Here is a 24,547-nt window from a genome sequence, read left to right on the forward strand (position 1 = left end):
GTTAATAGAGACACATAAGTCATTTATACCTTAATACTTTTAAAGCATCATATCCTTGTAGCAAATACATATGCTTGTATCTTTCAGCCCTGATGAAGTCGAGGTCACTTACCGTCGGCGTCAAAACAATTGTTGGCTAAAAACAGCACTATACAAGAACTACAAGAATAAATCTAACAATAAAAGAAAAACAAGAATTGTTTATATCTGTAATTTATGTAATGTATATTGACACTAGCGAGTGCTGGGGGAGATATTTTTCATCCTACCGGCCACTGCCTTTACAGAATGTAGATTCAAAAATGTATGCACAAATACTGGCCAACTGACTGGCACCCAGAGCAGGAACGGTTTGGCCCAGGCCAAAGACTGACTTAGAACATAAGAACGCATCTAGGAGGTCAAAGCGGCTGCCGTGTTTCTAGATGCCGAGAAGGCATTTGACAGAGTCGAGTGGAAATTCATGTTCGTAGCGCTCCGCAGAATAGCTGCAGGTGAACTTTTCATTCGACTAGTTTAAATACTATACACTGCACCGTCAGCCCGTGTGCAGGTGGGGAATGTAGTTTCTGACATCTTCAGCAAGAGGAACCTGACAGGGGTGTCCACTGTCATCATGTTATGCAACTGTGGCTGAAAGTCTGGCCTGTGTGCTCAGTGAATGGCATAATCATCGGCGTCTACGATTCCCTGATTGTAATCTTATCATATCAGCGTATGTAGATGACACTCTACTGTATGTCCATAACCCTGATGTCAATCTCTCTCCTGTGCTCAGAGAGGTTTTACACATTTTGGGGGCCACTTGGGATAAGTCAATTATGATTCTCCTCACTCCTGACATGGCACCTCCTGTGCTGGAGTTTCCTTTACAGTGGACCACTTCCTCAGGACGGTTTCTAGGCCTCCAGGTTCACACAGACCCCCTCAGTGGTGTTCCTCAAAAATTACGGAGTGGCCATATAAAAACGTACGTAAGACGTGGAAAGATGGATTAGACTCCCATAGTCTCTGGTGGGGTGAATAGCATTGATGAAAATGGTTGTCCTGCTCATATTTGTCTTCCTGTTCTAGAATATACCACTACTATTTATGCACACACTGTTTCAACGATTGTGCACGCTATTAATCAGATTGGCTCTGGGCAGGGAAGCAGCCTGGAATACAGTGAGATTCGCTTACCCTACCTTACGACTTGACTTGGGAGGTCTAAAAGCAAATTCCCTAGACTTGGAGATGTATTTTAAAGCTGCTTACAGTAAATTTGCACACTACTGGATTCACGGCCCACAAACCACACCTCTTCTATATCTAGAGAAGGATGCGGCTGATCCAATTACTTTGCCGCACACCCTTTTCCGCATCCCATCTAGATGGCACAGGATCTCACAAAGCAGGCATGGCACGCGTTGTTGAATAGACGAAATAGGGTGCTACTGTATTCCCCAGATATCCCACTGCACTGGTGTTTATGGTTCCTGATGGGCCAGAAGGTAGGGACAAAGGCAGGCACTCTGAACCCTGGGGATATGTACTATGGGTGACTTTTTTACTGATGGGGCAATGCACAGTTGGGAATTATTCAAGAAAGGCCCTTGCACATGCTGGCAATGGCTAGTTACCATTATCACAGTGCAGACACACGCTACAAGAGTTGCCAGGGAAGGACATGTTGTGTTGCGTGCTTATCTAGGTTCCTGATCGATACTGTGACCTTATGCCCCTATTCGGCTATAAATCCATTTATTCCCTATATTGGCATAACCGTTCAAGTGCGATTTTCTGAAAAGTCATCTCTGGCCTCACACGAACAGAGCCACATTCCAGCATGACTCTCTGCTACTTCCTTTGCAACCAATTAGTGCAATGACAGAGCAGCAGTCACTATCTGATATTCCTAGATAACACTCCGAGTTCTTCAACAAGATAAAAACTTAGCAAACCTGGAAATCCCCGCTTGCTATGTTTTGATTAGTAATGGAACTCTAATGAGCAACTGATAACTGTCACTTCCTAGTGACATCTTTAATTGACGTCTTATGTCCAGCAAACTTGCGTCAAACCCGGCACCTGTCAGGTATAAATATTACCAACGTTGCCTTAAGCAAAGAGAGAGATACGAGCAGTGAGTTCGTTGCCTGTTGCTGATGCTGGCTGCCTGCATGACCCTGTGTTGGTAAAAACTAGCACTCTGTCGCTGCAGCCTGCTATCCTGTGGTGGTGAAGCTGCTGATTACCATTATCGCCGCTACAGCGCGACCTATGGTGCAGTGCGCTTGAGGAGCCGAGCAGCCGTCCTCTGCGAAGACATCCAGCAGATTCCAGCTGCCCGCGGACGCTGTCCCCCGCCTCCTTCCTCGACGCGCTGAAGAGAAGCCGCTGCCTTTCTCGTGCAGAGAAATCCAATCCCGGCGCTTCCGGTTTACCCTCGCGGGTGACTGGGATATCGAGAGAGACCCCTGAAGGAGATACCAATCCTCCATCATTCTATTCAGAGGTATGGTGTTGACTAAACCCTTAGACGAGAATTCTTGAAACAAACCTTGGCAAAACCAACTTAACTTAAAGCTACTTACTTACTCCCCTTTCACGTGTTAGGCTTAGGTCAGGCACACTGGGGTAGGCTTAGTTAGAAGCACCAGTTGAGTATGTTAGCCTAATGTATATATGACTGTATATATGTTTTATTACTTTTAAACCATTGTATGGCTAAGAAACCATATCAATGCTTTTACAGTTCTATTTCGCAATCCTTATCTTACTGTACGTACTTTTTATAATAACAGTTATCGCAATTGTGGCAATACATTTCTCTTGTACGAGAAGAAAGACTGTTCAATAAATGTTAACCCTTTATTGACAAACGCCCGTCTCTCTATTCTCTACATCTCGTGAAAGTAAACTGCACTAGACTGACTGAGTGAAATCTATGTCTATTGTTTCACACGACCCTAGAGATCGACTCTTGATCTGAGGAGCAAAGTTGTCATGTTGCACGGTTGTTGGAAAACTGAATCCCTTCTTGTCTGTGCCAAGGAAGCTGATCACTTCCTATGCAGAGAAGAAAGTTTCCAGTGACCTCTGAGCTAGTTGGTAACACAACCCAATTAAGTTTAGCATAGTCAGTGGAGGCCTGGAATATAAGCAGTTCCACGTCGATACTACTGTTTATGTTATTCCAATGCGCAGGGCCTAGTGGGAAACTAGGAACTACACTACAGTTGGAACCACAGGCTATGGGTATACTCTCGATCCTAATATAGTCAGAAATACCATTTAAACTGATAACAACATTTTACACTAGTGCATAGGAGGCAGGCAGGCCAGCGATGGTGAAGGTCAGGTTAGATTGGCAGTGGGATTTGAGAGGCCCTCTCAGTGAGAAGGAGTGGCAACATTGTTGTGCTAAAACTAAAATATTTTCCATGATCGGGCGTCATTGACTCATACATTTCAAGTCATTGCATAGGACTTATTACAAACCCGAGAGGCAATATCGGCATGGGCTACGGGAGCATTCAAAGAGCCGGAGATGTGGCGAGGAAGATGCTGGGGTTATGCACACTGCCTGGCAGCTTTAAGAGTACTGGCGTAAGATATTTAGGGACCTGGGATTCATAACAGGCACAGAATTAGAACCGGACCCAAAGATGGTACTGCTAGAAAATGACTTGAGAATTGAGCCTCTTGTTGGCCAAGCGATGAGTGGCTATGAGGTGGGTGCATACTGTAATACACAAACTCATGCATATAATGAGCTACTCCCTCCAAAAAAACAACCCAAAAGCTGCTTGGGACCATTATCAACCATACTTAATAAGCAAGGAGACAGGGGTGGAAACGGCGACGCGGATTAGAATTAATGAAAAGTGGATTATATAGTACCAAGAGGACTCAGTAGACGGAAGCCATTGTTGCACACGCTCGAAGAGACCTGCTATTAGTGCCCCAGCATGGGTATAGAAAGGATCATTAGGGGCGAGAGCATTATTGTAATGTAAATGCTACTGACCCTGTTGTATGACGTGTTGAGCTCAATTGCCAAGGTGCACCAGATGGGGATCTACTACTGCTAGTCAACTGTAACGTACTGTTTCATATATAGAGCGATATAACTGTAACATCTGGTCATGATGTACGCTGTTGCTATTGGTTTAATAAAAACAATATTATAAAAAAATGGTAAGTCTGGTGTTAATACCATACATCTCATTAAGTAGCCAACTTACATAATGTCAGTACCAAAGACTCCACCTGACAACGCCATCAACAGAGCTGACAGCGGTGCCCCCTGCCCCCTGCCCCCGGCCCCCGGCCCCCTGCCCCCTGCCCCCTGGTGCAGTTACCTTTCAAAGGATTCACACACTTCTTTGCACATATGATGTGGCAGCACTTCTGCTTCTTGGGGCAGTTGGAGTCCACGTGGCACTCATCTGGGGGATGAGTGGGACAATATCCAGGGGCATGCGGGCACAGGCCTTTTTTTGGTTTATCTGAAAAGTCACAAGTTTAACAAGAGAAAAAAAGATGATGTTACGCAATAAACTCAAATCAAAAGACAGTGTTTAGCAGTGCGGTCTCAATTCAAAAGCCTTTTGCTCTGGAGTAGGGAGTGATGACGATGCTGCTGGGTAGCCTCTGAAGGAAAGTGGGAAGGGATGTCTCTGTGGCTCATATGTATAGCATTAGTAGGCTTGGCCAGCCCCAAATGGAGACTGCAAGCTGCGCCAGAGGGGGAGCTTTTGGCACCACAATCTGTCCCCTGTTACAGCAGATTCAACATTTTGTAACTATTGTTTGATATAAAACTACAATGGATGTTTTTTACATCTCTCCCTCAACTAGAAGGGCATTTATACATCCATTTTGTAAGATTATTTTTTCTCAGAGTTGCACCTGCAGAAACACTTGGATTCTATGCCATTTTCTAAGATCAATTAATTTTACGCCACAGAGTATATACTCAATGTTTATCATATTTCTCATGCTCTTGTTTCATCAATTCTAAAGTAAACATTAGTATTTCCCTTTTTTATGTATAGAACAATCCCTATATCACCTCCCATTGAAATGCAAGAACTGCCGCCCACACCACACAAAGGCAGTAAACCAACTAAATATAAACTGTTTCAATATGACAGGTGGCACGCAAGAAGTTACCGAACCAAAAACAAATTGTTACAAATTGTCACCCCCCCCCCCCATCTGATGAACCTCTAGCTTAAAGGCCAGGCTCAAGACAAACACGAGATGGCGGGATCCATCATTTATGAATTTACTGGCACCATGTACACAGAAGAATTCAATTACTAGCTCCTGTCAAAAGGCAACAGGAGGGAGAAGAAATGGGTAGTATGTGGAGATAAATTCATTGTTAATATTATAAAATCCAATCATATACGCATCTGTTGTTCTTGATTAGCTGTATATATCACTACCTCTGTGCTACACACATAGTTAAAGCCCATAATCCTGCATTATAGCCTCAAGTCTCAAGCGAGGACCTACTGCAAAGAAGACGCACTTAAACATCTGGCTGCATATCTATCAAAATAGAGGTGCCGGCCAGCTCAGCAACGTGCCTTGAGGTGTGGCCCTGCACCACAGAGAAAGGGCAGGAATGTACTGTAATTCAAATACGGAGCATTCCTGTCATCTCCCCCTATGCTGGCATCGTTCTTGCAGATTAGCACAAACACAGGCTCTCTTGTATCATGGTACAGGGTGTCTGTGTTGTCGGCAAGATTATTTTGTGCAGGAAGGAGCACCTTCCTGTACAAAAACAATCTAGAGAGGCATTTACCTCTTTAAAATGAGGAGAGGTGCACATATTTCTCCTCATTATGACTTACCTCGGGAGCCATAAGATTTTGACACATTCCAATTCCTTGTCGAACTGGGAATACCTAATAAATCATGGGAGTTGCATGAGAACACCCACTGCAACTCCCACGGGATGCCTCTCTTGCCCAGAGTAAGGCATTGCAGTGATTTGTGCAGCGTTGCATTACTCCATATTTGTAAAGCCATTTGAAGCCACGCAAGGTGGCTTTCCACAGCTTCACAAGTATGACATTGGGCTTTGTGTCACTCATGTTCCACTTTGTGTGGTGCAAGCCTGATGCAAGGAGCTAATCAATATGCCTCCTGGTATAGCCTGAGGCAGAATGACTATAAGGATAACATTGCACCCACTGAAACTGGAAAGTTCTAAATTAAAAAGACACGGTTGAACTTAGCCCTCTCTGCATGGTCGACCCAAAACTTTGTGGTTCACCCCTCCTGATTCTGGACCACCTTTAGTTGGCTTTTAGGACTCTGTACACCTTACCACTGCTAAAAAGTGTGAAAGTGTGTGTGCTCACTCTCTAAAACATGGCAAAATGTGCTTACATCTGATTGGCCTATTTAATTACGTATAAGACCCTATTAAAGTGGTATACTGAATACTGGGCTACAAAATTGAATGTTTCTAGTGGCCCACCCACTTAAGTAGCCCTTTAAAACATATCTAAGGCCTTCCATTGCAGCCTGTGTGGAGTTCTAAATTGCCATTTTGACCTTTGCAAGGACTATAACTTCCTATTTATTATTTATAAATCAATCCCTACGGCTGGCCCTAACAGCTCATAGGGCAGGGTGAATTGTATTTAAAAAGTAGGATATGTGCTTGTAAACCCTCTCTGTACCATGAACTCTGTTCTCACAAAAACATGTGATTTGAGATGTCATAAATGTTGTCGTGAATGTTATGATTTCCAGCCCTATACGTGCTGTAATATGAAAGGGAACAAGCAGTGCATGGAGAAGGCACAAGGTATAGTTAATATATGACTACTGAGTTCACTACACTGTGTGTGGAGGTGTGTGAGTTAAGATCATTTGAAGGCGATGCATACATTCTAAATTTAATGTATTTCTAGACAAACAAAATTGTTTCAAATCATAGTGTCCCTTTTTGTTGAGAGGTGTGCAGTTGAGTGTAGTGTCGAACAGTACAGTGGAGGACAATATTGTACAGTGTAGTGTCAGTGAGTGTAGTGTCATTGAGTGGAGTAACGTACAGTGGAGTAATGTGTCAGAGCAGAGAGGCATGATGTAGAGTAGAGTGGTATGGAGTGCAATAGAATGGAGTGGTGAAGAACCGGGGTTTAACTCAGCGGCATCAGGGACACTCCTAAGATCTTCGAGTTCACCTGTCTTGGTGTTCAAAGACACGGAATACTTCTGGATGGTGTCAGAGACCAAGTTTATTAGCTGCAGCTAGTAATAGTGATCCTAGAAATTCATCACGGTGTACATTCTCAGAAGACTGCTCATTTTACTAAGGCGAGACGTCTCCTTTTATACCCAATATTCACATTATAAATGCATACCCACTGCACAAAATTCTAGCCAATAAGATAAATTTTCAAACAAAGTATCACATAGCAAAAACGCAATTTACAGTATCCCAACCCAAAAGTTAATTATTAGGAATGTCCCAAATTCAATCTCCACAAGCCGGACAAACCTATAATTGAAAGGATAACCCATGTAATCAAGAAACATAAAAAAAGAAACAGTAACAGATGCTGAACAAGATAAGGCATGTGCAAGGAAACAAAAAAGTTAACGATGTCCTGAACATTGATTGGCGATCTCAGACAAAGATCGATCAGGGAAATTGGCTTTGCGAGGTCAGTTTCAGTTGAAGAGGTCAGTTTCTTACAGTTCATTTCAGAGTCAAAAAGAAACCAAGTTAATGTATACATGAACTAAGAAGGCCAGGCCACTTTGTTCGCCAGGCTACCTTTACAGGCCTACGTGAGGGCAACACAAAATGGTGGCACAGAACAAAATGGAGTCAGACTCGAGAATTACAGAACCTCAGTGGGGTAGTGCAGGGTAAACTGTCTGTAAATGTGCACAGTGGAGTCACACTGTATAGTGTGGAGAAGAGTGGAGTGCCACAGAGTGGATTAGAGTGTTGTAGAGTGGAGTGAAGTGGTTTGGAGTAGGGTAAGGTAGGTTACAGTGTAATAGAGTGCAGTGGCACAGACTGTCACAGAGTTGAGTGGCAGAGAATAGCATAGAGTGGAGTGGTGTACAAGTAGTAGTGGAAGGGGTAGAGTGGAGTGGAGTACAATGGAACAGCCAAGACTGGAGTGGCATAGGGTGGAGTGAGGTAAAGAGGAATAGTATATGGTAGATATGAATGGCATAGAATGGAATGGCGTAGAATGGAGTAGCATACAGGGGAATATCGTAAAATGGAGTGGTGTAGAGAGGAGTGGCATAAAGTGGAGTTGTGTGTTGTACTCTAGAGTGGAGTGGCACACAGTTGAGTGCCATAGAGTGGAGCAGCATGGAGTTTAATAGCATAGGGTGGAATGGGCTAGCGTTGAGTGGCATAGAGTGGAATAGCGTAGAGTTGAGTTGAATGGCATGGAGACGAAGAGTGGAGTGGAGGGGCGTAGAATGGAATACTGTATAGTGAAGTGTGTACAGTGGAGTCATAGATTGGAGTGACATGTTGTAGAGTAGAGTGGCATGGAGTGTAGTAGAGTTGTGTGACTTAGAGGAGAGTCTAGTAAAATGTCATAAATTGGAATGCTGTGTTGTAGAGTAGCATAGAGTGGAGAGGCATATAGTTGAGTGCCATGTTGTGCATTAGAGTGGAATACTGTACAGTAGAGTGGTGCAGATTGGAGAGGTATAGAGTGGAATACAGTAGACTGGAATAGCCTACAGTTGAGTAGCGTAGGGTGGAGTACCGTAGTCCCAAGTTGGTTTCCCAAGCAACGCTAGCAAGTCACCAAGCACACAGGGCTGCCCTCGGCACACCTCCGGAGGTACTTTATCCCAAAGCATCTCTTATTATTACTATTTGGGTGCCACCTCTTCGCGCCCCCTTTGCAGCATTAACCAGGTACGATCTCTGGGGTGCTTGAGTGGAGAGCCTCGCGGTTGATGCGTTCGGTGCACGCTGCACACACTGTTGATTACCTGGACTACTGTTGCCGCCTCTTGCTCACTTCCTGGCCGCAGTGCTTAACATCTGGGTCAAACTTCTGGGACTCGCCCTCCATGAGTGGCCACTGCTGGGAGCTTGCACTGCACCCTGTATCATGAACACACTCAGAGCACACCTGTTTTGAACATCTGGAATGCTGGGTCTGGGTTGCAGCCCCCACCCTCTCTCTCAAGGGCGAGCATCAGTCACCGCAGACTCAGGAGATATCTGACTGGCGAAACCCAACAGGCCAGCTTAGAACGGATTCCATACGTGGGTGGCGGTGAGTAGCGAGCTGGCCCCTCCGGTTTGTCCTGCAGCGACTTAAGTGCCAAAGCCACCATGGCGAGCGGCCGGGGCAGACACAATGGGCTTCAGACGAAGCTGGAAAAATATGTGTGGCCGAAGGGGCAGGGAGATGCACACACCTCTTCCACAGCAGCCAAAAACACATCGGAGTCGATGTTGCAGGATATTCTGGCGGCCATCACCACTGTGCGCACATCCCTGGAGGGCCGCATTGATACCGTCACAACTGAGGTCTCCCTGATCAGGGTGGACATGTGCAAAACAAACTAGTGTCTCTCTGCGGTGGAAATTACTACCAAATACTTAAGTGGCAGATTGTGGATCTGCAGGCCAACCAGGAACTGTTAACGCACCAGCTCGATGACTACAAAAGTTGTATGCGCCGCAACAACATGTGCATTCTGGGTGTTCCTGAAAGGGCAGAGGGACAGGCGGCCGATATCTATGTTGAAAGCCTCGTTCTACAACACCTCCAACCAAAGGGACTGGCCAAAAAATTTTGGATTGAAAGGACACACAGGGTGGCAGGACGAAGGCCGAAGCTCCACTCTGCCCTCTCCTGGGGCACGTGTTTAACTTTAGAGATCGAGATGTCATACTGCACTCAGCAAGAGTAAGCCGCTTGTCACAATCGATAACAGCACAATCACTTTCTTTCCTGACTTTACACTACATATGCAGAAGCAACGCTGCAGCTTTTTGGAGGTAAAAATAGCTCTGCGTGGGGAGGAGATCAAATACGCAATGCTGTTCCCCGCAAAGCTACATGTCGAAGCGGAGGGGAAGACCTGGTTCTTTTGCAACCCAGAGGACGCATGGGATTGGCTTAAGGGATGGTGCACAATCGAGAAGAGGAACAAAAGGGACTGTCGAGGGACGGGTCACAGCCATGGATGGATGGCCGTCAATGACCCACAAAGCCGAACAGTGTTGTTGCTGATGCCTCACTGGGCCAGAGTCAAATGGAGGAGCGGTGAGACCATGGGCAGTTCTTACCTGCGATCCACCTCGGTGAACCTCGGGAAGTCACTGTTCTCTGGGTGCTGTGCTCATCATATGTTGGGTGCCTGGCATTGCCTGCTGCGGATCCAGAAGACGACTGACAGATAACTATATGGGCAGAGTGGGGCAATGGGGACATTCATTGACTGGTATTATCTCATGGCCCCGCCTCCTCACAGAGGACGAGTATTAGGGGCAAACGTTTGTTATAAGACATTGACATGGGGAGTGGGGTTATTGCGCGCACCTACAGGTTTTTTTTTAGGGTGGGTGAAAGACACTCTACAAGTTTGGGGATGCGGGTGGTTTCATGCCCGCCGTGCAGAGAGGCAGGGAGGGGGAGTGGAAGGGGTTTTTTGAGGGTGGGGGCTTTGCTCATTTCTCTTTTATTTGTTTGAGTTAAGTGTGGGGTGGGGGTTGGACATCCTGTTCACTGCATCTCTACATCATGCATCCAACTCTGTGTTACAGGAGGATGGGGGGCTGTTTTAGTGTGTATTGTTTTTCATTTGTTAGGTATGACAAATATGACTGGTTGCATGGAAAGGTAATCGCTGTGTGCATGCTTTTGGTAAATCCTTCCCTGAAGACTGGGTGACTGTGGCGGAGTCCTGCTCTTGGGGCGGCCACCAGAAGCTCCCCCTGCATAGGAATGATAACGCAATGGGATGCGATGGGTAAGGCTACTAGGCTGGGGCTCGGGTTGTTGTTGTGGAACGCAAATGGGTTGGGAGACAAGATCAAACAGGAAATAGTGCTTCTATTCTTTGGTATCGCTTTGTTCACCCTGAGTTGGCAGGGTATGCCCAGACATGGGTCCCTGTGAGACGGACCCTGGAGTAAACGAGAGCCTTACCGAATAAACCCCGGGAGGGACTACACCAATGCGGGTCACGCCTTGCGGCCATACCACTGGACTACCGCAACCATCATCCTCTGCTGTTTTTACCCAGGGATGCGATGATTGGATGAACCCGGAAGTGGTCCGGACAGAACCCGGAAGCAGTAGGGACGAACCAATGAAAGGCAACCTCATTCAAGGGGCAGGAGCAGAGAGAGTTGGCGCGCAAGACGAAGACGAAAGCAGGAAAAAGGAAACGGAGAAAAAAGACCCGGGACCGGTGGAAGACAACGCGGGACCTGTGGAGGAAGACGCGGGACCCGTGGCAACCAAGACGCCAGTGAACCAGGACATGGAAGAAGACAGCTGGTGCGAGGACTGGTGGTGTCCGGAGGAGGCTGAAGAGCGGCCGCGACTCGGGAGGAGAGTTGCAGCGGGGCCAGTGAGTGACACGGCTCGAGGGATTTGGGAAGCGGGGAAGAGGGAGGGAGAGTAGGGTGGGACCCGTAATACCTTGGAGGGGTCTATCTTTGCCGGACCGCGCATTGTTTTCTGATTTCTCTGGCCGCATTATTTAGAAACCACTCGTGATTTCATATTTGCCACTTGACCTTGGAGCACCCTGTTTTTTCCCCTTCCTAGGCACGTAAAGGAAAAACAACCCCCCCTTACCCCTGTAACTATTTTTGAACCACGGCGTTTACAGATTTTCATCACCTTTTCACGGACATTCAAACACCTAAGGTGTGGTGAAGGGAAAACTTAGTCAATACTTTTTATGAACTCAATTCTCACGGTTCCTTCTGTAATTTCTTCCCTCTCCTATGAGCCTCCGGGGAGACCGCCAGGGTCCTGAGGATAAGGAGAAGACAACACCACTACCCATTTCCCTATCCAGCTCATCACCGGAGACATCAGAAGAAGAATCTACCGAGGGACAATCCACCAAACCCATCACATCTTTATTTCTTTTCAATAAACCACCTTCTTTTAAACCACTACTCCAGCCTCCACGCCTGTTTATAAAACCCGCCCTCCCACAGTCCCTTTCTCACTCTGCCACTGGATTCAAGATAGCCTGGCTGATGAGGGTTATGAACCCGAAACCGGTCCCAGGATGCTTGTTTCCGGTCCAGGCAAGACATGGCTGGGCAGTTTGGGCTGGACTGTTCCCATGAGGCACAGGGTCAGACTGATTTGCATATGGCCATGTCTGAACTGGGGTGGTGGAGTGAGCTAATAAATTATGATGGATTAAACCCAGATCAGTTGACTGGGGTGAGTGTTTGATTTGCTCAAACGCTCCGTCCATCATCCCCTTTGGTATCGCTCAATTCTTGAAAAGACACTTCCCCGATATAGTCCATTTACAAGAAACGCACTTGCCTGGAAATGCCTGTAGGACCATGTCACGGTTCTGCTTTTGGCTCTGGCTCTTGGGGAGTGGGCATAATGGTCTTAAAATCATTCCCCATGACGATTGATCTGATTTGCCCTGACTCCCTGGGTAGATTTATGGCCGCCTCTGGGACCTGGGAAGGGCGCAGACTTAATCTCCTTTCGGTCTACATGCCGCCGGGGCTGCACACCCAAGCCTTTACAGACATTTGGGGATCTCCTCTTAGCCTTGGCAGATGGCAGTTGATTGGGGGCAACTTTAACTTTATCGTCTCTGATTCTCTTGACCGGTGGCCCCAGAGGGCCTTGCCACCTTACCGCATGCGGATCCACAGTTTTCTTGGAGAGATGGGTCTGGTAGATGTCTGGAGGAGTTTACACCCGGCCAAACAGCAGTAGACTTTTTATTCTGGTGCTCACCGTAGTATGTCCAGTATAGACTACGTCTTGACGCTCACACATCAAATTGGCTGCGTGAGGGAAATACGGCTTCTGGCTAGGGGCATCTCTGACCATTCATCTATCCAGTGTCACCTGGAGCTGGGGGAGCCCACAGTGGGCTGGGTGGACCGGATCAACTCCTGGTACCTCATGACCCCAGCCCCTAATCAGGGATAAGATCGTCAGTGAATGTGACCTTTATTTCCCAGAAAACGTCGGAACTATAGACTCGGCAACAACACTAAGGGAAGCTTATAAAACTGTCATAAGGGAAGTTGATCTAGCTCAGATCTCGGGACAGCGGAAGGAGAAGTGTGCAGATGTGACTCGATTAGAGGGTGAAATTCTATCTTTAGAGTAATGTCTGGCTCGATGACTCGGAGGAGGTGCGGCAGAGATTGCGCATTAAAGTCAAGGAATATGCCTACTTGGCGACCGAGGCTGCCAAGTCCCACCACATGGCCAAACGCAGTAGAATCTATGAAGTTGGCGACAAGGCAGGCAAATTGTTGACCTGTCTTGATCGTAGAGACTGGGCCCGTAAAGTTGTGGTCGAGATAGAGTCGGAATCCCTCTCCCACCTCACTGCCCCCCAGGACATTGCTGATACATTCGGCCGATACTGCCAGTCACTCTACACGTCTCAGACACCGCATACGGAGGAGGAGGCCTCCTCGCTTTTGCAAGCTATCTCTCTGACCACGCTCACCGACGAGGAGCGCTCTGATCTTGACATCACAGTCGCAGAGATAGAAAAAACCATCCATGACTTACGCAGTGGGAAGGCGTCGGGCCCTAACGGCTTTCCCATTGAATTGTTTAAGCTCACTGCGGGCAAGATAGCACCCTATCTCACTGCAATGTTGCAGGATAGTAAGAGGGAAGGTGCTGCCCGAGGATCAGTGGCTTGGTAATATCATAGTCATTCATAAAGTGGGCAAGCCAAGTAACAAATTTTCCCCGTACAGGCCCATCTCGCTTCTCAACTGCGAAGCAAAAATCCTCGCGTAGGTCCTTGCCTTACGGCTGCTTGGTGTCATTACTCGACTGGTCCACCCAGACCAGTCTGAATTTATGCCCACTGGGAACAGCTCTCTCAACCTGCGTAGGCTGCACAGTGTGCTGTTCCGTGCCGACACAATTAGAGAGGACGCTGTTGTGGTCTCCCTGGACACGGCTTCAGCATTTGACACTATTTAGTGGCCTTATATATTTGTGGTTCTTCATAAACTGGGCTTTGGGCCCGAGTTTATGAGCTGGGTTCGGCTTCTCTAGCAACAGCCACTTGCTCAAATAGTGGTTAATAACAGGAAATCTCCTATTTTTACTTTGGGTTGAGGCACAAGAAAGGGATGCCCCCTGTCCCCGCTTCTCTTTGCCAGGGCCCTCGAGCCTCTGGCAATGTGGGTCCGTAATGACCCCGCCATAAGGGGCCTTAAATGGACGTCCAGCTGAAAAGACCGTATATCGCTGTATGTGGACAACATCTTGCTTTATCTGGCAACCCAGGCTGCGGCCCTCAACATGGTCCTTGATATATTCCAGGTGTTTGGCAGACATGCTGGCTCTTCTATAAATTGGTCCAAATCAGTGTTATATGCCCTCTATGGAAAGAAGCCTGTGCTCCCCCGGGGTAAACAACTGTAGGAAGCTGTTGATGGCTTTAAATACCTGGGAATCTGGGTCTCTAAGGATCTGACTGGAAATTATTTACCTACGCACACCCTTCTGTGTACTGAACTACTCTTTTAATGAACTCAGTTAGAACTATGTGTGTGTGCTGTTTGGTTGTGAGGCAGCCAGCCCAAATCAATAATCAACTTCTGGTGGAAACTCCACTAGTATATTATCTCTAAGGATCTGTACAGATTCTACGAACGCAATCTCCTGCCGCCCCTCGTGCATCTTACCTTGGAAAATGCTTCTGCTCACTCTGTTGGGGGTGCTGCCCTGTTCAAAATGATGTCCTTTCCCAGATTCGTATATGCTCTCCATAATACTCCACCCTCCGTAGCACCCTCGTACTTTAAGGAAATCGACTGCATTATACAGTACCTGTTGTGGGAGGGTAAACCACGTCGTATTGAGACACACAAGCTTAAGCTGGGGTAGTTTGATAGGGGCCTAGGACTTCCAGAAAAATGGAAGTACTACTGGGCTTCTCATCTGCGGAGATTAACCAATGTATGTATAGGCCGCAGGGCGACCCAGCATTCCAGATGGACAGATGGCTCCTTCCGGGAGGTAACTTTGAAGGGGCTCTTTATGTACGGTGATTGAAACCCACCCTGACCGGACCAACGGGACATGCGGTGCAGTGTAAAAGGTGGCTACCAAATGTTTGGAATGGGAGGGGAAAATTACTCAGGCTACGCCACTCTGGCATAGTGAGCAATTAGGCAGGTTGATTCGCTCTAGAGGTTTTGATCGTTGGGACCTCATGGGTATTATCAAGGTGTGCGATTTGTGGAAGTCAAGTGGGGTGGTCCCTTTCTCTTGGCTACAGCAGGAGTATGAGCTAGCGCAATCGGAATATTTTAGGTATCTCCAAATTAGACATGCCCTACTGGCGGTTCTCCCCGTTGGTAGTGAACTCCCCAATGCCTCCCCGCTGGAGGACAGAGTGCTAGATGGCGTTTGTGATGATGTGACTTGATTCCATGGGAGTGTTCCAGCATGGAACCAAGTCAGTCGAATGTTCTTCCTGTTAACCTTGGGAAGGTTCCACCTTGGTCAGTTATTCCTGTTGGACGTTGGATGAGGTTGATTAATAAAGATCTCCTATCTTTACCTTACTTTCATTGGCATCCACTTTATTACACTGGCGACGTTTGGTGGTGTGATCTACCCATGGTGAATTCAACAACCTCAACAATAAGGAAAAGAAAAAGTTAAAGAAAAAGATACCTCGTGAAGAAAATCGGTGTCGAGTGTAACGAGCACGGCAGTAAGCGGAGAACGGTGTGTATCACTGGCGAGCTGTGTGGCAGATCGGTGAGGCAGAAATATGACGTTTGGGAGAGTTTGGTCGGCTGTTCTCCGAGGTGACACGCATGAACCTCGTCTGTGTTTCACTGCCGTGAGTAAAAAAAACAAGCTACACTCACCGTAAAGAGATATTGGAATGTTGAAAAACAAGCTCAATTGCCCTAAGAAAAAGAACTGACTGTGAGTAAAAAGAAAATACTGTGTTGAAGTATTAAAGGATGTGCCCAATTGCCTAAAGAAACAGAACCGAGTGTTTGTTTGTGACGTAACGCGGCGGCCATCTTAAGTGTGGAAAAACGAAAGAGCTGCATTTTCATCGTCTTTGAAAGGATAAAACAGTTTTGAACATTAGAAGGTTGAAACAATTTATTAAAAACGTCAGTAAATGGCATTTCATGGTGAGATTAAAGTGTTTTAAATCTGGAAACAGAACAATTAAAAAAAAGAAGAAGCAGTTTTATAGGGAAAGGAACACCGATCTAAATGAACATGAGGAAAAGAGGTTACCTGTGGTGAAATAACTTTTGATTAATAAAAAAAAAGAAACCAGTTGGAGTTTAAAGAAAAGAAGAGAAGTTTGTGCTTAAGGTTATAAGCACACCATTTTTTTTTGGAAAAAATTCTTTTTGTTTTGACGTTTATAATGTATGATAATATGATACTCTTAGAAAAGTAAACTAATAGTGTTGCATGGATAACTAATGTTAAAAGTGAAATTAGATAAGAGTACACTCATGGTGGTTTACCTAAGTTAAAAGTGGAGAGGAAAAATAATTATTTAACCTGTAGAAAAGTTAAAAGAAGTGTGTGTAAAAATGCAGAATGTAACTTCGCCACCGTTTTTTCTTTCTGATCCAGGCGATCCACCTATTAGTTGGAAAAAGTGGAAAAAAATGTTTGAGAATTACGCAAGGGTCTGTGGCACTAATCTAAGTGCAGAAAGGAAACATGCTCTCTTAATGCATTGCATTGGTGGAGAAGGACAGGACGTTTTAGAGAATTTACCTGCATTAAGTCAAGCAGAACAAAGGGGACTTAATGAGTATGAAATTTGTATAAAACAATTAGACTTACATTTTCTGCCTAAAGTAAGTACCATAATGGAGAGATATTATTTTGGTTTGAGGGAGCAAGGAAAGGAAGAAACGGTAGAACAGTTTGTAACTGAAAATTAGCTTCAAGCTGTAAATTTGGTGAGTTAACAGAAGAAAGGATACAAGATCAATTTGTTTTGAGATGTACAAATGACAAAATAAGGGAGGAACTGTGGATGAAGGATGAACCACCTTTAGATGAAGTGATGATTATTGCCAAGCGGGTAGAACATATGGTTAAGTGTGTGGGAGAGTTGAGCAAAACTGGAAAAAACTCGTGCAGCAATGAAAAGGTTGAGGAAGTACAAGTTCAAGAGGTGAAGTGTCAAGAAGAGAAAAAGAAGAAAGATCCTGTTGATGCCAAAGGTGGCGTTAGTGATAGTAAGCTGGCAAAACAGGTGTAGAAAAGAGAACTGGGAGTAGTTTTCAAGGAAATTGTTACAGATGTGGAAGATTGGGACATATGGCTAATGATAAAAATTGCCCAATCTTGAAAGTTGTATGCAATGTGTGTGGGAAGAAAGGCCATTTGGGAAAGAATTGTCGCTTAAGATTTAGAAGAGACACTAGAGTTGAAACTAAAGAAGTAACTTTCGAAATTAATGATGGCATCTTAGAACATCCTTCTGATTGGGTTAGTGTAGGAGGGGTAAAGATTAAGATGAAGTTTGATTCTTGCTCACATTTAACTTTTATTTCTAAGGAATATTATTTAAAACATTTTAAAGGGAAATTTGTATTAAAAAGATCTGATGTGAGACCAACTGGTTATGGAAAAAAACTAATCAATATGTTAGGTTACTTCACAGAAAATATAGAATATAATGAGAGATATGTTGTTGGGAAAATTTATGTTGCAGAAAAAGGTGATAGTTTAATAAGCTGGTCGCATCAAGCTAATTTGGGTGTGGTGCTCAATCCGAATGCAGACCCTTCAATTCAAGTACAATCTGTAAATGATGACAGTGAAGAAGTGATAGGAAACTTTAAAGAATTGTTCAGTGAGAAACTAGGATGTTTGAGAGGTTACAAACACAAAATCAAGTTGAAAACTGGTGCAATCCCTGGTGCTGCAAAAGTTAGGCGTGTTCCAATCTGCATGCAGGATGCCGTAAAGGAAGAAATTGAGAGATTATTAAAAACTGGTGTGATTGAACCTGTGGAGGCGACAGAATGGTTGGCTCCCATTGTCGTTGCGAAAAAACCCAATAATGAGATTCGTCTATGTGTGGATCTTCGTGCTTTGAACAAAGAGGTGATAGTAGATACATTTCCTCTTCCTAACATTAGATGGTGCGTGTTATTTTACGACCTTAGATATGGCTTCGGCTTATCATCAGGTTTCTCTGTCCTCTGAATCACAAGAGTTGAATGCTTTTATAACCCCTTTAGGATCCTACAAATTTAAAAGAATGCCGTTTGGTCTAATTTCTGCGTCATCAGTGTTTCAGCGGATAATGAATGATTTGTTAAAGGATGTATGTGGCGTGAAATGTTATCAGGATGATGTGTTGATTTGTGGAAGTACCAAGGAAGAACATGATTGTAGATTAAGGTGTGTACTTAGGGAGATGTTAAAAGGTAGTCTTTCTCTTAGACGTGACAAATGTAAGTTTGGTGTGACGGAACTGGATTATTTAGGTCATCATATTTCTGGTTTTGGGGTGAGGCCGAAAGAGGATTTGGTAAAAACGATTGAGGAGCTTAAAGAACCTTGTTCAAAGGAGGAACTTTCGTCGTTTTTGGGCATGGCGGAATTTTACAATAAATTCATAAAGAATTTTGCAGACAAAACTGTGAATTTAAGAAGTATGATGTGTAGGAAACGTGAGTTTGTCTGGACTGATGAGTGCAATAAGAAATTCGTTCAAATTAACAAGGAGCTCAAATGTGCACCGAATCTGCAAACATTTAGACCAGGAGAACGTACTTTCATTGTAACAGATGCAAGTTGTAAAGGACTTGGAGCTTTGTTGTTTCAGGTTAGGAATAGGGGAGAAAATCTCATTGCTTGTGCATCTAGGTGTTTGAAAGGTGCAGAGTTAAATTACTCTGTGATAGAGAAAGAGGCTCTTGCCATTTTCTGGGCAATTAATAAGTTTAGAAAATTTGTTTGGGGTTGTCCTTTTGTAGGGAGATCGGACCACAAACCTTTAAGAGAGATATTGGAAAAAAAAGGTCTGGATGCTGTTTCTGCGAGGATTAGGAGATGGGTAATTGCTCTTCAAGAATTTGATTTCAAGTTTGAATATATTCCTGGTAGCACTAATGTTTCCGCAGATTGTTTGTCACGTTTAGTGAATTGTGTAGAGGATTTGGATAAGGACGTGAAAGGTGATGAAGGAGTTGAGGAGAGTGAAGTCAGGGTTTGTGAAATAGCGTCAGGTGCCATAAAAGAGGACGAATGGAAGGAAGAGTTATCTAAGGATGGTAAACTGGTTGAAGTCATGAATTATGTATCTAAAAATCTTAGTGGGAAAATGACTAAGCCTTGGTCGTTAGTCTCTCATGAACTAGCTGTGGTGAATGGGATTCTGGCAAGGGGGACTACATTAATTCCTCCTGCGAGTTTGAGAAACAACATTATCAATTTGGCACATGTTGGTCATTTGGGAATTTCAAAAACAAAGGAGTGTATCAGACAGAATTTTTGGTGGCCGGGTCTGGATTTGATGGTCGAAAGGGTTGTTCGTGACTGTGTGACAAAGTACTCAAACCAAAATGTTCACCTATGGTGTGCAGAGTTTTGCCATTGTATCCGTGGGATGAAGTTGCAATAGATATTGTTGGTCCATTGCATGGTGAGCAGAATACTCCATATTTGTTGGTCTTGATGGACTTATATTCTCGGTGGGTGGAAGTTAGTGCTGTTCGAGACGTTACCTCTCGTTGTGTGATAAATTTTCTAGTAACACTATTTAAAAGAGAAGGTTTTCCTAAGTCTTTTCTTTCGGATAATGGGCCTCAATTTTGTTCAGTGGAGTTTGAAGATTATTTGACAAAATGTGGTATTGTTCACAAAAGGATTTAGTTATATCATCCAGAATCCAATGGTTCTTTGGAAAGGTTAAACAAAACTTTGAAAGAAGGAATTCAGTTAGCCAGAGTTATTTCAATAGATTGGAGGGTGGAATTGCAGAACAGAGTTTCTGCTTATCGCTAAACTCCTCATTTGACAACGGGCAAGACTCCTTTTGAATTATTTAGGGGTAGATCTTCAAATACTAATTTGTATCCAGGTTGGATGGATCTGGACAAAGGTTTGAAAGATAACAGTATTGGACGATGGAGAGACAAAGAAGTCCAATTACAGGAGAAAAGGAAAACTTACTATGATATAAAAAAAATGTTTTGGTTCCCAATTTCAAAATAGGTGACATGGTAAAAATTAGAGTTCCTGTTGGTTGTAAGAGGTGGTCTAGGTTTACTGATGCAAAGAAAATTGTAAAAATGTTAAAAAATGCAGTGAAAATAGATGATGGGCGAATTTGGACTCTAAATAGGGTTGCACATGTACCTATTAGTGTTTCAAGTGAGGTTTTGTTACCATCTGTTTCCTTTGGTAAAAAAATCTCAAATTCTGTTACAAGAGTTCATGACTCTCGCAGCTCTTGCAGAGTTACTAGAGCTCCCGCTTATCTTAATGACTATGTGTAACATCTCTCACTTTGCAGGAAATTTTCAAATGTTTGGTTATTATTGTAAGGAAGGTGTGGGTTCAATGTCAGCTAGAACTTTGTTATAGTTTTGTGTTATCATTCTTTTTGGTTATTGTCCCTGTACTCCTTCAATATCTTTAAGTTTGATCTTGTCAGATGTAAAGGGGAAGGAGTGTGATGATGTGACTTGGTTCCATGGGAGTGTTCCAGCATGGAACCAAGTCAGTCGAATGTTCTTCATGTGAACCTAGGGAAGGTTCCACCTTGGTCAGTTATTCCTGTTGGACGTTGGATGAGGTTGATTAATAAAGATCTCCTATGTTTACCTTACTTTCATTGGCATCCACTTTATTACAGCGTTCTGCCGGAAAAGGCCATATCACTCATTTACAGAAAAACTGGTCAACAACATGACATCTCCCCTGACTTATCTGAGGGTTAAATGGGACCACGATGTAGCAGGACTAGATGGCAATGAATGGTTGGCGGCGGTGGCATCTCCTCGAGAGGTGGCTATGTCTTTTAGGCTGCGCGTTCTCCATATAATCTATCTGTCAGGGTCAGTGTTGGTCCATATGGGATATGGGTCAGACAGCTAGTGTGTAAGGCGGTGTGGGCAGGAGGGAACCTTTGTTCACACACTTTGGAAATGCTTTACTATCCAGAGGTATTGGGAGGCAGTTTCCAACCTCATGGAGGAAGTGTTAGGGCAGCAGATAGATTGTAACATGAAACTGTCCCTCCTGAACATTTGGAGCCCTGCAGACCTAAACTTCAGGGAGAGGACTTGGGTCACCTTGGGGCTGATGGTGGTAAAATGGAATATTGTAAGATTGTGGAGGGCTCAGAGCCCACCATGTATCGAAGACTGGGGCAGTGATATGGACTGGTGTATGGTCACGGAAAAGCCCATATATGAAGCCAGGGGGTTCCCGAATAAATGGACACAGATCTGGGGACAATGGAACACCCACAGAGGGAAAATATGTGAACCTCCAAGATCAAGGGATGATGTTATAAATGGGACCTGAATATGTCTAAATGGGGACTGACAGTGTTGTGTCACTACTATGTCTTCAGCAGCATTTGCAATATAACAAGATTGCCATTGTTTGTACACTGTGGAAGTATCATTGATCACGCCTTGATTTCAATAAAAAAGATTTATTAAAAAAAAACACCCAACACTGGCATCAGTAAGGACTATTAAGGCAAAATGGTTAGTACCAATCATCTTATAAATCAGTGAAGCCATCATGGAGCTAAGAAATACATATTGACACTTATCCAGCCCATGTACTCTTTATGACTTCACTGTTCACGTACAACATCACAGAATGGACTGGACATTATAGGGGCATATCTGCTCACATAGGATATAGAGCATTCTGTATTAGGGCCAAAGATGTGCAGTAGGGGTGACTTAACAATATTGTATGCAGTGTATGGGTGGCATGGCACGCTGGAGACCCAGAGGACCATCTTCAGGACCCATGCCTTTAGTACGAGGGATACCATTTACTAGGGACTTGCAGGGGTAGCTGAAGTTGTACCGTGTTTTTGAAGGTGGCCCAGAGTAATTACCATTGTCTGAGATTTATTCAAGCATTTCATCCATCACACTTTGTACATTTTAGTCAAACACAGAGCAAGTAGTGTATGGACACTAACTAAAAGAAATCAAGATGTAGTTCGTCCATGAGAAAAACAAGAATGGACGCAATGCAAAAACTAATGCCTGGGACACGCTACTGAACTACAAGGTAGAGAAGGGAAGTGTTAATGATGCCAACCAATGGTAAGCAATGGGTGGGATTGAAGCTTGTTTTTTAAACAGCAGTGTCCCGCAAGCAAGACTACATGAGCTAGCGCATGGCTCATGCAGACTCAACTCTAAAAAAGGTTGACATTTGATTACCTGTGGAAGGATTGAATAATGCTTTTCGTCTTAGCTTAATTTTCAAGATGCTTTTAAGCTTCAGATGGTTCTGCCATTCAGAACTTGAGTAAACTCTCCTTTCTTCTCCTGGCTCAGATTAGCCAGAAAAAAAGGTTTTGCATCACACATAATTGACCTCACTTTTCAGAGTTTACAGAAATATACAAGTTTCTGCTCGGATTGTTACTTCGTGTAGTTTTCATTGTTACCCCTAAAACACAATTCCACAGAGTTCATGAATTAATAAAGTTATTCCCATGGATTTTTCTAAAATCTTAAATCTAAGCACATTGAAACCTTATCACCAACAGATGAGTGCCTATGAAAGAATAACTGAAATTCTACCTGATTCTTGTAGAGTATTGTCTTTTGTTTGTAATAACAAGTATTTGTCATACGTACAAAGCTATTCAGTTAAATAGTTATAAAGACTTTGCAGCATTTTACTTAACGCTTAAAACATGCATTCCCTCTTTTGTATATACTTCCCATACATATTTCAATAATAAATGTTCCTCAAGAAGGGACAAACATATTCAAAATGCATTGAGGATTAACTGGCAGATGCATCAACGTAGCCTTTTGCTATTCCTAAATAGCGATTTCTAAGGATTCGCTATTTAGGAATAGCAAAAGCCTATGCATGTAGGAATCGCTATTAAAATAGTGATTCCTTAACATTCCTCAATTGCTACTCACAAATTGCTAGTCGCAATTAAGGAATGCTGTCCCATTTATTCCTAAGGGTCTAAAGGCCCATATGAATGTATTGGAGATTGCATGAGCAATTGGCGAGTACCAGTAGATACTCGCAAATTGCTCATGCAATTTCAAGGGTGCAAGGGTGTCAAAATGATATCCTGTTGCACGTCTGAAATTGATCTATGCACATATGTTGCACACACACATGCCCTAAGGGCATGTGTGTGCGCAACATGAAACTTTGAAAAATGCACAAAAGTGCTTTTTTCAAAGTTTTAGCAAATTACCAGTTTTAGTCCAACTTCATGGTAATTTGCTCCTCTTATTAGCGAATTTGCAATTTTTTTGACTTTCATGCATTGCATTAAGGAATCTCAATTTGGGATTCCTTAAATTCAATCGCAATTTAAGGAATCTCAATTTAGAGATTCCTTAAATTGCAAGTTTTGCATTTGGGATGATGCATCCCAAATGCAAAAATACAGGGAGCAAAGGTGCAGATTCTGAGAATCTGCCCATTTGCTCCCGGTATTTACTTTGATGCATAGGCCTGATAATTCCTTGAGACTTTTATATGTAGTAGTTTCAATACTAGAAATAGAGGCATTTCATCAATAGAAAACTAGGACGGAATACATTTAAAAATAAATGATACGTTCCTTTTGCGTACTATGGGAATGCATACGTAGTGCCACCCTCGCCCCTAAGCTGGGACCTGTGGTCATAGCCAAAAAATACCTTGCTTTACCCCTTGTACCACCCAGTTCTCTGCAGATGCTGAAGGGCTCTGCTCTCTGAAACCTCTTTGCTCACCTTTTGCCGGTGTTGCGCCCATTACACAAAACACAGCCAAGGAGAGGCCAAGGAGGCTGAGAGCAAGAAACTGCCCGCTGGAGACCATCTTGGCGCTATCACGAAGAATGTCTTGATCCAAGAGTGCCCAGGAATAGACTGAGGACCAGGATTTATAGGCAAGCACGCGTGGCAAGGTATAATGCCACTGAACTGGCACGCGTGTGGCTGGCACTGAGCTCTCCCTGACTTACAATGATACTTCACAGTCCAGAGCTCTCAGAACAGAAGAACAATGGAAGCCCAGCAGGGTCAGGTCAAACGTCCCTGGAGACTGCGCCTCGGAGGAGCCTGCCTTAGTTTATGTCTTTTTATCCAAAACATCCT

The 24,547-nt window shown here is 44.2% G+C and overlaps 1 protein-coding gene across 2 annotated transcripts in view; it reads right to left on the reverse strand.

Moving 5' to 3' along the window:
• The window catches only part of LOC147709694 (nigwaprin-b-like), a 110,779-nt gene extending 86,449 nt beyond the window's left edge, over nucleotides 1-24,330 (reverse strand). For both annotated transcript variants that reach the window (XM_086925535.1, XM_086925534.1), the window contains exons 1-2: nucleotides 24,182-24,330; nucleotides 4,347-4,493 (exon numbers count right to left, since the gene is read on the reverse strand). In XM_086925535.1, coding sequence (XP_086781661.1) covers nucleotides 4,347-4,493; nucleotides 24,182-24,269 — 235 coding nt within the window. In that variant the 5' untranslated portion in view covers nucleotides 24,270-24,330. The remainder of the gene's footprint in view (nucleotides 1-4,346; nucleotides 4,494-24,181) is intronic.
• Nucleotides 24,331-24,547: the final 217 nt, after the last annotated feature.

The sequence above is a fragment of the Lissotriton vulgaris genome, chromosome 6, assembly GCF_964263255.1.
Source record: "Lissotriton vulgaris chromosome 6, aLisVul1.2, whole genome shotgun sequence".
NCBI lineage: Eukaryota > Metazoa > Chordata > Amphibia > Caudata > Salamandridae > Lissotriton > Lissotriton vulgaris.